At 31.8% G+C, this 15,796-nt stretch overlaps 1 protein-coding gene across 2 annotated transcripts; it reads right to left on the bottom strand.

Annotated features, from left to right (window-relative positions):
• Positions 1-102: 102 nt before the first annotated feature.
• Positions 103-9,358, bottom strand: LOC117924993 (TORTIFOLIA1-like protein 2). Of its 2 annotated transcripts, none has more exons than XM_034843762.1 (8): positions 9,254-9,358; positions 7,819-8,654; positions 6,428-6,622; positions 6,234-6,336; positions 4,497-5,149; positions 3,131-3,841; positions 1,361-1,526; positions 103-341 (listed from the first exon to the last, which is right to left on the bottom strand). In XM_034843762.1, the coding sequence occupies exons 2-8, from the start codon at positions 8,467-8,469 to the stop codon at positions 325-327; spliced, it is 2,496 nt and encodes an 831-aa protein (XP_034699653.1). In that variant the 5' UTR covers positions 8,470-8,654; positions 9,254-9,358; the 3' UTR covers positions 103-324. The 2 variants fall into 2 exon arrangements, with proteins under 2 accessions (XP_034699653.1, XP_034699654.1); XM_034843763.1 differs by lacking the exon at positions 9,254-9,358 and adding an exon at positions 9,075-9,221.
• Positions 9,359-15,796: the final 6,438 nt, after the last annotated feature.

Raw genomic sequence — 15,796 nt, forward strand, 5'->3', positions numbered from 1 at the left:
TAGCATGTTTGTATGGTTCCTTTTTCTATTTGTAATCTGCAAATGCTTAGGCATTACAAAGTTAGAAACCAAAGCTTTTAACTGATAATCAGCACACAAGAAGAAAGGGAATCTCATTGTTACTGACATTACTTTGAAAAGTAAAAGAGTTTTTAACACTAGTTCACCGCAACTTATATGTAGAACCATTCTCAAGATGATAAACATGAAGCCCATGATGTTTAACTACAATCCCCCTTCATATCATCAATGTAAGAGCAATGAGTTCCTATAAGCAATCTGCAAATCCTCACGTGTTGTGACCACCATGTTCATTTCATCTGATCATCTAGAGCATTTTCCTGCAAGAACACAAAATTCATGGTTTTTGTCATATTCCCTTGAAAGTAGGTTAAAAGGACAAAAGGGTTTATCTAATTGGAGGACTTTGTTTGGCCTACTAAAGAACCATTCCTGGTTTGTCTTATCAATTTCAGCTACATGCAGGTGTCATTAAATCAGTCTTCCAAATCAAAGAAATAAAAATAAATAAATAACAATGATCGCACATGAATGGAGGGCATTTCAGCCATTACAGAATGGAATGTAAATGAAACCATAAATTGCATTACATTCCTAATGACATTTTAATCGTCATATGATACCAATTCTTTAAACCATTCTTGGGGTGTTAGCACTTCATACCTTGCTCTTCATAACTGCACTATTTTCTCATTGGCACTTCCTCACATTTAATCTAATATTTTGATTGGAACAAATTATAAACTTTGATAGAGATAAAAGGAATGTGGAAGAACAAATGTCATAGAAAAATTTCCTAATTAAACAGCCATTGTTTTTCTTAACCAGCTAGAGGGTGTTTATGAATCCTAAATTGATAAGACCAGATTAATGACAACTAACAAAAACAAGGTGCCAAAATCCTAAATTAAGGTTCCTTTAGAGATCAAGTGGCTGTCCCCCTATCACTATTAGCATAAACAATGTGGTCTATTTTGAGGAGATAAGTATCCTCATTTTGTTGACAGGATGAAAAGGTCATGCTCATTATCAAAGGTTTTCCAACTCTCCAAGTCTGAAATTTCATGAACATGTATCCTACATTGTTAAAGGTCCAATAGCAGAATATTTTATGCAATCATAATATTAAAAAACTTTGAGATAACAGCAAACAAATATAATTTCATGTTCCCAACACAAAATCAGTGCAAGCAAATGTAACTGCAATCAGATTCTTTAAATAATTGAGAATTTCTTCACTTTAAGTAAGAATTAATCAGCATCTAAACAAAATCTAAAACCTTGGATTCATTTACCATGTTTGTGAACCTAAGACTCCAATATGTAGAAGTTATCTTACCCCAAAGTTGGTGCAGTTTCATAGCTAGCTGTGTGACAGATCTTCTCTCAGCAGGATTAGGAAATTCCATGTTAACAGCCTCCTCAACTGCAGACAGGAATTCTCGCCTTGCTTTTGCAGAGAGAACAAGGTAATTTGGCCCATGGATAGTACTTAGGTCCACCACCTAAAATGTGTAACAACAGCACACAAAATGAGAGTTTTGCTCCAGCGTACTCCATACATAATACAAATAAATGGTCAGATAAAAGAAGAAACAATTTCATTCAGTTCAAAGAGATAAGAAAATTCAAACCATTTCAAATATTTTGAAAGATAAATAGCAAAGAGAATTAAATGACTTCCATTCAACTCTATGACAAAAGGAATATCAGAAAAAACTGGATGGTTCTACAGTATGGTCTCATGCAAATTCATTGGCCTGCACCTGAAAATTTAAGTTAAGTCTGACCAGCTGCTTGGTTAAAGTGTCACAACCAATTTTCTAGGTTGAACTACTAAAAATCAATTACAATCTGAGTTAATATCCTTTTTTTAAATTTAGTCTAAGCAGGAAAATTGTCAATCAGCCTAAGTTAGTCAACCAAAGTCTGTATGCTACAATGCAATTTTAATGTACAAATTCATCATTGAAATTGAACGACTCCATATTCTTTCACATACATTAAATGCCCAAATTGATAATCACAAATGGGATCATATAAGAAAATGGGAGCCTCACCACAACTAATAGTCTTGGTTCAGTTTCAGGTTCTAGTTGAATTACTTCCAGCTTTTTACTAACATTTCACAGTGATGGTTGCCATTTCCTTTAATGGCATGACTCCTAATGATGTCATTTTCTTTATGAAGTATAAACAGACAAGAAAGGGGGAAAAGGGTAAAGTAGCTAAATGCCTAACCACCAAGTTCAAGCCCCACCCCCTAGGGCAACGGTGTGTTAATAATGATGATTGATTTGTGCAGAACTGTTCACAGAATATAAACACAACAATTCAGTTTTGATGTGCTTCCAAACATATCCTTAATAATGACAATCTCCTTTTGTTGTGCTATAAAAAATTGAAGCTCTTCTGTAATAAGGGATCAATTTTAGTATCTTACCATACAAGTAAACATGATGGTAGTCTAATAGAATAATTATTCATGTTATTGTTCACAACACAAAATTTAGAGAGAGAGTTGTGTAATTTATGTATTGTGACATTAACATTATGATTAAAAAGAGAAGACCAAGAACACTTAGCTAGGTGCATGGGTGAACCTAATCTCACACTGGCTATGTGTCCAATCGTGTAGGTGTCCACGTGCACCAGACACTTAAGAGGCAAGAAATATTACAACACAGCTATGCACCAACTCACTCCAAAATCTGGCAAACAGTTGTTATATTCAACGAAATACCTCCAGACACATGCAGATAATCCATAATAATGGAGGGAAGAGAAGCTGGGACATAGAAGAAAATTAAAAAGAGGAGACCAAGAACACTTAGCTAGATGCATGGGTAAACACCAAGAAGGCCCTTATCTCATACTGGCTATGTGTCCAATCGTGTAGGTGTCCATGTGCACCAGACACTTAGGAGGCAAGAAATATTACAATGCAGCTATGCACCAACTCACTCCAAAATCTAGCAAATAGTTGTTATATTCAACTAAATACCTCAAGACACATGCAGATAATCCATAATAATGGAGAGAAGAGAAGCTGGGACATAGAAGAAAACAATTTGAAATCTTAAAAAATAGTAAGAGTGAAGTAACTTGCCTGTTGCAACCAAGGGATTACAGAGTTCATAAATCTTTGTTCAAGGAAGTAAGATGCCAAAACACACAGAATATCATTGACAGTTTTGTGCGATAAACATTCCAGAACAGGGCCAGTTCTATCAAGAAGCTCAACCAGAACAAGTTCATCACCAGAACAGAGAGCTTCCACATATGCAGACTCTATGTCCCCTTCACATAGGAAACCTTTCACACAATGCCACAGGCTATTTTTGCATTCTGAACCATTTTGCTTGGTGTTACCAATAGAAGCTGGCAAAAAGACAGCATCAGTTTTTCTTGTTTGAATGCTTGCCATGTTCTGTGTTCCTTTCACAGAGTTATTCTGGATGCCCTTCCGAACAGAATTTCTGTTTATCTTTGCTGTAGTATCTGTCCATATCTCCATATCTTGTTTGGCAGAATTGCTTGATCTGCTCCTGGAAAATGTTCTTTCTTCCCAAATCTCTGTATTTTTCATAGATGTTAATGTAGCTTGTTTATTAGGCAAATCTATAGATGGTCTGGGAGTGCACGTAGAGAGCCTAGGAGAAGCAACATTTTGGCCCTTCCTCAAAAGCTTGGTGCCTGCCAGATCAGAATATTTCACCCCATGGACAAGGTCTTGTGCTAATCTGTCTACAACATGTTCTAGACCCAGCACTTTTGATTGTATCATAGACAAGCTATCCATCGTTCTGGTTGTAAACACCTGAACATTAGTTTGATTGCCAAAAAAGAAAAAGGATATTAAAGAGCATTCCATGGCTTTAAAATGCTTAAGAAAAAGGTTTTTGCATATCACTTTTTGCAATCTTATGACATATAATTATTTCACAATTTAAAATAAGGAATCCAAAAGCTAGACCTAGATAATGAGATATTGATTACTGGATGCACTTGTGCAGATGGCTTTCATGCTTATGACTGAGCTAATTAGGCCACATGCAAGATATTTTTACACCAAAAAAATATGAATTAAGGAAAATCACATTGTATACAGGAAACATCCAAAGATACAAAATGCTTTTGAATAGCAGAAACCAACTCGTACAAGGACTTGGAAACTCTGGAATTGAACTTTTTTTCTCAAAAAATTAACTGATGTGCCAGATCTTGGGTCTTGACAGAAAATGATTACGCACAAACAATTCAGGATTTCCTAATTCTAATCAGCAAATTGTTTGGATAGTGTTCTAATTTGGTCCCTTGGGTTGTCTATAGAAAGAAATAAAGCATATTTCGTTGAGTTTGAAAGAACAGTTTGTGAGACTATCTACATTATGTACCTGACAGTTGAGTTCAGGAGCAATTCCCATTCTGAAATTATGGACATATAAGAATGTCAAAAAGACCTAAAAAATTACCTGTAAAAGATCCATCAAGCTTGACTGCTTGTTTTCAATCTCCAAAAGCTGCTTTCGAATGGAAACCATTTCATTGGCTGTTTGCAAACAACATCCACGCACTGGTTGCGAACTCAGCTCAGTGACTGTAGAATCAAGACTCCTACGATCCTGCACCTTTGCCAAGAATATTTGTTCTTCACTGCTAATCTCTTCAGCTTTAAACCGCTGATTTGTTCCCATCAGGTTTCTACCACCCTCAAAGTCATCAGAAACTGTGACAAATTTTGTCTCAAAATTATCAACAACATTGGACGCAGAAGAACACTCTTGTTTGTCATTTATGGTCCCATATTCATACCCTATATCTTGCATACTTTTAACATCAGCACTTGTTCTTTCTAATGTCTTAGTAACAGAACTGCCCTCAGACTCTTCATTATGAACATCAGTTAAAGAAACATTATGGGGCTTTGAAACAGCAATTTCAATATTCCAATCATTTGCTTTGGAATGTTGTGGGTTTTCCACATAATTTTGACATGTTTTTCTGACAGACAGAGGAATCCTTCTCATCTTGATTGTGTCAGTAGCAACTTTCTTTAGCATGGCATCTTTCCATCCAGAGTCGCTGGCACTAGTGAGATCACTGTAGTCACCTCCACAGAAGTTTTCTGTAGGAAGTACACATATGATTAATAGATAAAGAGGTACAATATAGATATCAATGAGTATGGAGTAAACAGAACAATGGGAGCATGATGGAAAAATCTATGTCAACCTCATCATTCTACAAGACCTTTCCAACTTAATAAAACAAATTAACTTAAAAGATTTGGTGTCATAATGTAAGTATCTGCACCAAAAAAGAAAACCTTTAATTTCCCAACTATTTAGCTCAGAAACATGGCATGGCAGATATTGTTAAGAGCAGTGAAGTAGCTCAGAGCTACCATATACAGAAGCAAACCACATCATAATAGGTTAAGAATAGTAGCTTGTCCTTTCATAATTTTTATTATCAATTAAAACGAGTGATTAAATTGTTATGAACAGAACCATCATGAAAAAGCAAACAACAGATGACATAACAGTAGCATGCTGATGCTCAAATCAATATATCTGAATGTATGAACATGTGAGTTGACATATCCATATAACATATATAGCAATAGCCACAAAATTGTCATTCTGAGGAGAAAGCATATGCTTAAATAATTTATGTTAAAGGTAGACTAGACAAAAAAAATAAAGCCCTAAAATGGCAGATTTTGAGCATATGACCCTCTTCAATCTTGTTTTGAAAAAAAAGCATAATTCATGAAATTGAAAGCTCCATGCTCCATCCAATTTGGCCAACTGGAACTATAAAATCAATTTAAATTTAGGATATATTACATATGTTATTCCAAACTGGAAAATCATAGTCAAGTTTTTGTACCATCTTATTCATCTTGACTCACTCTAATTAACTTCAACTGCTCCTGTAATGTACCAAGTACTCAAGATTCATCATGGAATAAAATGACCTAATAAAACTGTATCAGATTTCTGGTTGTTTTCAGATAAAATAGTGAAATCCACAGCCTTGAAAAGCAATATAGTTCAAAGGTGCAAATCAAACCACATAGTTATGTTTGAAGGATGCACATAGATTCTGAAAGAAAACCATAATTTAGCAACACACAAGGTGAAATGAGTAATAAGTGGACAAATAGGTAAAGCCAATCTGAACAGTAATGGAGCTAGCCAACAAACCTTTGATAGAAGATCCAGCTTCTGAAGGTTCAGGAGTATCAGGCCCTGGAAGACTTCTCCAGTACTGTAGGGCATGCAGTACCGTGTCCCTAACTGGTTTCACCTATATAAAATACAAGGAGCATCTAAAGGATCCTGCAACGATCCTCAAGGGAAAAAAATCCTTCAGATATTCATCATTGAGTAACACTAACCTTGTCAAAACGACATGATTCAAGAGAACGAATGCAGGAAGTCTTGAAAGATCCCAAGAATGATCCACCACTTGAAACAATTTCCCCTAGTGCTACAGAAGCAGCTTTGCGTGTTGTCCAGTCACTGTTTTTTAAAGCCTCTTGGATGCTTGTAATTGCAGCAGATAAAACATTTTGTGTTGGAGCACCTCCAGCCTGAAACATTAAGGAAAAAAAAACTGAAAGAGGGCATAAATATAGAAGATGAAGAATTCAATTAAGCACAAGAAAAGAAATAAAAATAGTCAAAAAATAAATAACAAAATCGCATACAAAATGGTGACAAAAATTGAACCACAATGCATGAAACATCAAAATTGTTACCAGCTTATTCCAATTAGGGTTCTTGTTAAGAACAAAAATCATTGTCAAAATCCAGAAGAAGATTGTACACTTCCCTCATGCTTTTTATTTGTTGCATAACTAAAGCAATTGGCAAAACTCTTTTATGATGCATCAGATAGGTGTACAACTAATGCAGAATTGTCATTGGCATCTCATTTGCTAAGGAGTTCAGGATGCCAACATTTGCAGTCAAAAGCAATTTAGGATTGAGAGCTTAGGAGATCTGGCTCCTGTGACCAGGGCTTCAAATTGTTTATAAACTGTCCTAGTTTTTGAGCTAATTCTTGTCTCTGCTTTGTTTTATTTTACATGTACAACACTATGCACATTTCCTGAGAACCAGATGTGCCTCTCATCCATTTTAGTGGCAGGGCATAAATAAGAATGGGCCACATGGAGCATGTTGTTCTGTTGGCCAATTTGATATACATGGTTGACCTATTTTCCAATAACTTGAGCATTTGGCTCTAGTGGTAATATGACATGATATTAGCTCTAGTTCTTAGAGAATTTAAAATCAGGCCTATTTAACAATATTTGTCTAGCTCACATCAAATATTAGTTAGATATAGATTAATGGTACATAAATTATAAAACAATGGCCTAAACACCCTTGCATATTAAAAGAACTAGTAAGGTATAAGTATGTTCTCCAACTGAATCAAAATAAGCATAACCCACATGCACTACGGCATTGAGAAATCATGCAAGATGTCCTTGTCGCATATTACGACAATTAAATCCCCTCAAAACTCAGTGGCAAGACATTATGTGAATTGAATCTAATAAGGGTACACTTATCAACTAAATCTGAAAGATTCATTCTCCATTTGGATAACAATCATCATCAATAGCAAGCTAAAAGTGAAAAAGAAATCTTATTTGGGCTGCATTTCAAAAATGAGAATCCCATTAACTTCAAACTGACATCTAGCAGGTGATTAGAGATATAGCAACATAAAAACAGTCAAAAAGTAAACTGAGTATGTGCACAGCTACAATCTTACCTGAATAATACTTCTGTTTAACTCAATGACGGCTGGTTTTGCCATAAAATGTGGGTTTTTAAGCAACTTAATTATTCGAGTCAACATCCGCTGCAGGATTGAAATTGGAGGATCATTGGTATTGTCAATGATCCTAGCCAAACACAATGCTGAACCTGACTGCACCTGCTTGTTTTGTTCCCCCAGGGCCTCAAAAAGAGGCTTCACTAACGTCACAAAGACTGCATCACTTTCACCCTCACCATTGCTTAATTTTGAAGCCAACATGCCTACTGTTTCCACACAAGCATCCCTCACAACGGAGTCTGAGTCCTTGAGCCGCTTAACGATACTAGCCATCATTTTCCCAAGATGTGGCCCAATAATACCCCCATGGAAGCTTGCAAGCATACCCATCATTCGGATACATTCTTTTCGGACTGCACTCTTCAGCTCAGAATCAGTATCCAATATGCAAGACAGAAATGGGGCAACACCCTCAGGAGTTAAACACTCAACCATTTTTTCAAGCTCATCAACCCCAATTTGGTAAGTATCCCTGTCTGCAAGCTTATTTAAAGCTAGTACCACCCGATGTTTAAGCTCAAAAATAACCTGCTGGGTGCTTACCCTAGTCGTGCCTTTGGCTTTTAAATGTGTATGTGTCTTCATCTTAGCACGTATCTTGACACTGACTACAAACAAAAACTAAGCCAAAGATGGTGAACTCCTCATTGCCAAGGGCTTAAAAAGTAACAGAAGGTCACTTAAAGGTCTGGTATTTGATATCACCAGCAACGCTATAGCTCACATGAATGAAATGCCAGACTTCTGTATTTTGCATCATTAGAAGAGCCCTACAATAGGACAGCAACAAGTCAGACTAAATGAAGCCTGAGTTAAGATAGATATAAATGTAGAAAATTTTTTGAAAAGCGTCAAACTTTATAATTTGGGACCCATTTTTTTCAAACTTACTGGAAACGAAAACTAAAAGATTCACCATTTTTCTTTTGGTTTCCTTTCTACGGATCAATTTCTCAGTGACGAAACAGAATGATTAAACTAGAAACTGAAGCAAAGAAGCAGCAAATATGAGGTCCTAAATTAAGTGGGAACAAGAAGAGCATTTCATCTCAACATTCAAAAACTGCATTCCATTTTCAAATTTTTCTAAAGCAACTCCTTTCCTCAGACATCTACAACCGGCATTCTACATTTCCATTTCTACAAAACCATCACACTAACACGAGAAAAACAAGGACATAAAAACGAACCTTAATTTCAAACTCCCCAAACCGAAACAACACAAAAATAAGACACCCCACATTTTCCTTTGTTTTCTTAGCAACCAAACAGAGTGTAAATCAACATACACACATACACTCCCACTCCAAAGAACAAAAAAAGAAAAGAATAATAAACAATAATAGAAACCTTCCAAAAATCATCTTACATTGCGGAAGAACAACACCTCTTTGTAGGTTGTACGAAACATTTAGAGAGCAAAGTGAAAGTATAAAAAGCAGATCAGAAATTGATATTTGATAATTTTATTATTTTATTTTCAAAATGAATAAAGAACGAATCTCAAAAACTCCAAAAAAAAAAAAAAGAAAAAAAAAAAACAATTGAGGACAACTTTAAAGAAATCGTAGCCGTCAGTTGCCGGTTTTGTCGTCTCTGTTTTTCGCGCTTTGTTCTGTGTTTTCGAATTCAGAGGAGCGCCTTTCGAGTGGGTCCCACCCTCAACGCTTTGGCGTGCTCTGGGCCATTGGATTGGGCCCACGATCTGGATCGGCTCTCACTCTCTGACACTTCCCAACTTCAAATTCCGAATTTTTGGGTCAGAATTCAGATCGGTATTTCTTATATTTTTTAAACCCAATATATATAAGTTTTTTTCAAACTTTTGTCTTTAAAATATATATATATATATAAATAAAATGTATTACTTATTTACATTATATTTTTTAAAACTGTTTTTAATAAATTTAAATTTTGAAGTAAACTCATTCATAATCTATCGGTTCTATAGTTTGTCATGTCTTAAAAAAAGATAAAACATGAAAAACGTGTTTGATAATAGAAAAAAGTATTTTTAGGAGAATGTCTTATTAAACAAATAAAATTTCAACACCATAAATGATTTTTTAGATTTTTAAAATTATTTTCTAAATTTGATCAAATATTTAAAAAAATTTTAAAACATTTTAAAATTAATATCGCTAATTGGAATCATTGCCAAGAATAATGAGCAAATTTTAATACCTTAATTATTTTAAATAATTTTATATTATATTTTTAAGAATTAATCTTTTAAAATGATGAAATAATTCTCATATTTGTGAATTTAATATCTTTTATGTTTTTGCTTGAAAAGTAATATATTTTTGACATAAATATCCTTAACTATTTGAATTAATTATATGTAAGTTTTAAAAGAAATGGTTATTTTTACAAGAAAAGATTGAGGACATTTTTATCAAAAATGTGACAAGAAAAGAACCAAATGTTAGATTTCTAAAATTGAGTTTCCAATAGCTCTTTAATCAAATAACCCTCTTAGTCAAAGTTGCTACTATTTATTTACTTTTTTAATATAAACTTCTAAACATTTTTGTATGTCACAATCAGAGTTGTTATCATAATTTTATTTAAAAAAAAAAAATACATACAACCCTTCATGCCTTTTAGTTTTTGGTGGGATGTTTTTAGCACTATAGTTTACTTAATCAACAAGTTACCTACAGATACTGAATAATCAAGCTCCCCTAAGAAAATTATTTCATTAAGAACCTGATTACTCTTTCCTCCACTGCTTTGGATGTACTTGTTTTCCACACATCAGACCATATAATAAGAACAAGTTTGATTTCCATTTACTCAAATGTGTGTTCATGAGTTATAGTAGTCTACACAAAGAATACAAGTGCCTAAGTCCCTCATGAAAAATTTATATAGCATGCAATGTGGCATTTGATGAACAAACATTCCCTTTTCCCATGGGATTTTCAATTATCCTGATTCTTGGCCCTTATAAAAAAAAAAAAAAAAACTATTAGTACAACTCAAACTTCAAGACTTCTTGTGGTATTACCTTAGCTCGAAAAACCAAGACTATTTTGTTGTTAAAAAAGGTAGCCTGAATATTGAAAAAGATTATACACATAGTGCTTCAAAAAATCAGTTTGCATCTCAACCAATTCCTCCTAGTGATTTGCATACAAATTTGCCTATTCCTACCTTGAATACACATCCAATGACAACAAGGTCAAAGGTAGGAATATTTAAACCAAAGATATTCACAATTGAAAGCATAACAAAACAACTTACGAGTGAACCCAATAGTGTTACGGAAGCATCGAAATCTAACAAGTGGAAAAAGGCTATGAAAGTAGAGATTTAGGCATTATGTCATAATCAAACCTAGTCTTTAATACCTTGTTTTCCATACTATTATTTTGTTGGTCACAAATGGGTGTAATTTGACCTAGATGGCTCAATTCAACATCACAAGGCATGATTTGTAGCAAAGGGATTTCATCAAACAACGGGAGTTGAATTTTAAAAAACATTCAACCCTGTCACAAAGCCAACTATTGTACACATCATCTTAATTATAACAGTTACAATGGGTTGGAAGATTCAACAACTTGATGTTAATAATGCATTTTTAAATGGAAAGCTGCAAGAAACTGTTTCCATGTCTCGACTTGAAGGATTTGTAGATCTTGATAAGCCTGAATAAGTATGCAAACTACATAAAACATTATATGGACTCAAACAAGCACAACATGTTTGGTTTGAAGAATTACAAAGTACTCTCTTCAAATGAGGTTTCAAATACTCGAAAGATGACACATCCTTGTTTGTATATAATGAAGGATGTAACTCTATTTTTCTACTTGTGTATGTGGATGAAATTCTCATTACTAAGAAAAACCCCAACTTAACTTCTCATTTTCACTCAAGGACTTAGGAGTCACATTATTTTCTTGGAATTGAAGCATTTCAAGATTTCATAAGACTTTATCCAACTCAATCCAAATGTACCTTGATTTGTTAAAATGAACTAACATAGAACAAGCCAAAAGTTGCCCTACACTAGCAAGTATATGACTACAACTATCTAGTTTGAAAGGACATAAATTGAACAATGAGAAGTTGTATCACAACACTATTGGAGCATTACAATATCTCATGATCACTAAGCCAAAAATATCCTACATTGTAAACAAGTTGAGTTAGTTTCTACATTGTCCAACTGATATGCATTAGAAAGCTTGTAAACGAGTTTTCAGATACTTATGTGGGAGTATTGATCATGGTCTGCACATTCAACTTGCTTCCTAGTTCAGTCTCACTAGCTTCTCAAACGTCGATTGGGTCAGTTGTGTTGATGATCAAAGCTTTGCTAGTGGCTTTTGTGTTTTTCTTTGTCCTAACATTATCTTATGGAGTTCATGTAAACAAAAAGTTGTTGCAAGTTTGAGCACCAAATTAGAATACAGAGCATTGGCTCACATAGTAACAATGGTGACTTGGCTATAAGGCTTACTAAAAGAACTACAAGTACCTAGCTTTTCATGTCTTGTAATATGGTGTGATAACATTGGGGCAACTTGCATTGATGCAAATCCAGTTGCACATGTCCGCACAAAACACATTGAAGTAGATGTCCATTTTGTACGTGACAAAGTGCTATAAAAAGAATTGGACGTTCTGTATGTGCTTACAAAAGACCAGATAAATAATATACTAACAAAACCTTTGTCTATATCCCAATTTAATACTCTTAAGGTCAAGCTCAATGTAAAGGTATCCCCATTTCGATTAAGGGGGCGTGTTTGACAGAATATTCTAAATAAACAAAATTAGTTTCATGTTAGTTTTAGACTTAGCTGAAAAATAGAATTAGTTAGTCTTCAATCATTGCTTTGTAAACTCTTCTATATAAAGGAAAACAGAAATACAAAAAATAAGAAGGATATGTTATATTTCTCTTAAAGGATATGTTTTCTTTGTTCTGCTCTGTTTTTGCTCTCTTTACATTTTATCTCTCATCCAAACTCCTTAACAAAAGAGACTCACTATATGTAGATAAATAATGTGAAAGAGATTTGAGATTAAAAATATATTATTTATTTTATTTTGACTTAATACTAAAAGTTATTTCTTACTCTAAAATTGACTTTTAACATAAAGAAATAAGGTTTGAAAGATAAAGGATTTTACAAGATTTGATAAAATCTTGAAAATCCAAGGTTGTTGAAACCAAAAAGAGGTGAATAAAATTCAAGGGTGTTGAAACCAAAAAGAGGTGAAGTATCTTGTAGGCTATTAATTTATGATTTTTTGTTCAAAAAATGGAGCTTTGACCCAAAATAGTGCGTTTTAAAAAAAAATTCCAAAAAATAAAGTTGTTTTCAAAATAATGTCCGATCTAATGCGTTTGTACCACATAAGCTGTCATGTCATCAAACCGTAGTTGGTGACTACGGTTTTATTTTTCTAAAGTGGTTAGAAACCGTAGTTACCAACCATGGTTTTAACTTTAAGTTTAAAGCCGTAGTTGGTGACTACGACTTTGACTTTTTTTAAAATGGTCAAAGCCGTAGTCACCAACTGCGGTTTTAACTTTATATATATTTATATATAATTTTAATTTTTTAAATAAAAATATTATATTATTTTGATTTTAAATATACTTATTTCATTATTTTAAAAATAATAATATATGAAATTAAATAATTGATATTTTTAATTTGATATAAATATATTTTTAAATTTTATTAAAATAATATACTCTATATTTAATATAAATATATTTAGTTAATTATATTTAAATATAAATAAAATATAATAAATTATGAAAGCCTATTAAAAAACAAATAATATAAATTATTATATTAATTAATAATTTTTTATATACTATATGTAAGTGGTATATAATGTCACATGTATATAAGTTCAATTAAGTTTAAAATTTATCATATTTTAATTTAAGTTCATAATATTATATCGATATGATAATAATTTATTTATATATTTAAATAAATATGCTAAATTTTAAACTTAAATTAAACTTATATATATATATATATATATATATCTGTGTGTGATATTATATACTACTTACATATAATATATAAAAAATTATTAATTAATATAATAATTTATATTATTTTTTTCTCCAAATAGGCATTTATAATTTATTTATTTTAAATAAACATAATTTATTATATTTTATTTATATTTAATTTTAATTAAATAATTATATTTATATTAAATATAGTGTCAATTGTTTTAATAAAATTTATTTATATATTTAAATAAAAATGTGATAAATTTTAAACTTAAATTAAACTTTTATATATATATATATATATATGTGTGTGTGTGTGTGTGTGTGAGGTATTATATACCACTTATATATAATATATAAAAAATTATTAATTAATATAATAATTTATATTACTTTTTTATTTTTCTAAATAGGCATTTATAATTTATTTATTTTAAATAAATATAATTTATTATATTATATTTTAATTAATTAATTATATTTATATTAAATATAGTGCCTATTGTTTTAATAAAATTTTAAAATATATTTTTTATATCAAATTAAAAATATCAATTATTTAATTTCGTATATTATTATTTTTAAAATAATGAAATAAGTATATTTAAAATCAAAATAATATAATATTTTTATTAAAAAAATTAAAGTTATATATAAATATATATAAGTGAAAACCGGCAATTGGTGACTATGGCTTTGACCATTTTAAAAAAAAGTCAAAGTCGTAGTCACCAACTACGGCTTTAAACTTAAAGTTAAAACCGTGGTTGGTAACTACGGTTTCTAACCACTTTAGAAAAATGAAACCGTAGTTACCAACTATGGTTTTATGACATGGCAGCTTATGTGGCACAGAAGATCGGACATTATTTTGAAAACAACTTTATTTTTTGGAATTTTTTTTTTAAAACGCACTATTTTGGGTCAAAGCTCCAAAAAATGTGTAGTGATATTGATAGGTTTTTGAGGCATTTTGAGCTCTCAAGGACCTCAATTAAGCAATTGACTACTCTTCTTTGCTTGGTTGATTCTCCCTTCCAATCAACATTTATTGTTGGGTTTTGATAGTGTTTTTAGGCTAAGTCCATCAATCTCTTTGTATTTTACACTTTGTTTTTTTAAATTCAAAATCTAACTTTTTGTTCCCAAAAAAATATCAAAGAACAATATTTCAACATTATTTATAAACCCTCTATAAATTATAAAATTGATTTTTTTTTTTTTTATATTCTAACTCAAACTTTGAAAGAATAAACTTTATACTAATAGTTTTGAAGTGGAATTTCTCAAATATTTTCGAAATAAGATAGTTATTAGTTTTGATTTTTTATTTTAGAAATGTTTGCATAACTATTTGTGATATTCCCACTTAGCTTTAAAGTACAACAATTTTGAACTTAGATAATAAATATTTTTCTTTGCATTTCAATCTTTATCTCTTCACTTAACAAGCTCTTCTTGTAACGTAAAGTGTATTTAACATTTTTTTTTTCTTACTATTTTTGGATTAAAATCGAATAAAAATCAATACTCCCTTTTACATCCGACGGTGTGCCTCCTTTTTCAACCGGTTGTTTTTGCTACAAATATTAACTTTAATTTATTTGATTGTTTATTTTTAACATTGTACATAGCAGGTTTGTGTTAGCAACTTCTTCAGCAATTCTTTGGGCAATGCCCATTTTTTGTGCTATATTGTTTGTTGCTTTACTCTTATATAGACAAGTGGTTATTGAGAAATTGATGTGAATTTTAAAATATTATAATTATTTTTAAAATGTAATCTCCAAGCATAAATTCCATCTCTATAATTATTTTTTTCCTTAGTATTATCTAGAAACTAACAAAACCATTAGAGACATGTTGGTGCATACCGACCATACAATGTTTAATAAGTGTTGTTTGGATTTG

Source organism: Vitis riparia, chromosome 11 (genome assembly GCF_004353265.1).
Source record: "Vitis riparia cultivar Riparia Gloire de Montpellier isolate 1030 chromosome 11, EGFV_Vit.rip_1.0, whole genome shotgun sequence".
Classification (NCBI taxonomy): Eukaryota; Viridiplantae; Streptophyta; class Magnoliopsida; order Vitales; family Vitaceae; genus Vitis; species Vitis riparia.

What these genes read in the sequence shown, in the direction of transcription:
- LOC117924993 (XM_034843762.1), bottom strand. Translation starts at nt 8,469, where the DNA reads ATGAAGACACATACACATTTAAAAGCCAAAGGCACGACTAGGGTAAGC. An exon ending in TAAACAGAAGTATTATTCAG is followed by an intron (nt 6,623 to 7,818) that starts GTAAGATTGTAG and finishes TTAATGTTTCAG; the next exon opens with GCTGGAGGTGCTCCAACACA. An exon ending in GCTTGATGGATCTTTTACAG is followed by an intron (nt 3,842 to 4,496) that starts GTAATTTTTTAG and finishes ACTAATGTTCAG; the next exon opens with GTGTTTACAACCAGAACGAT.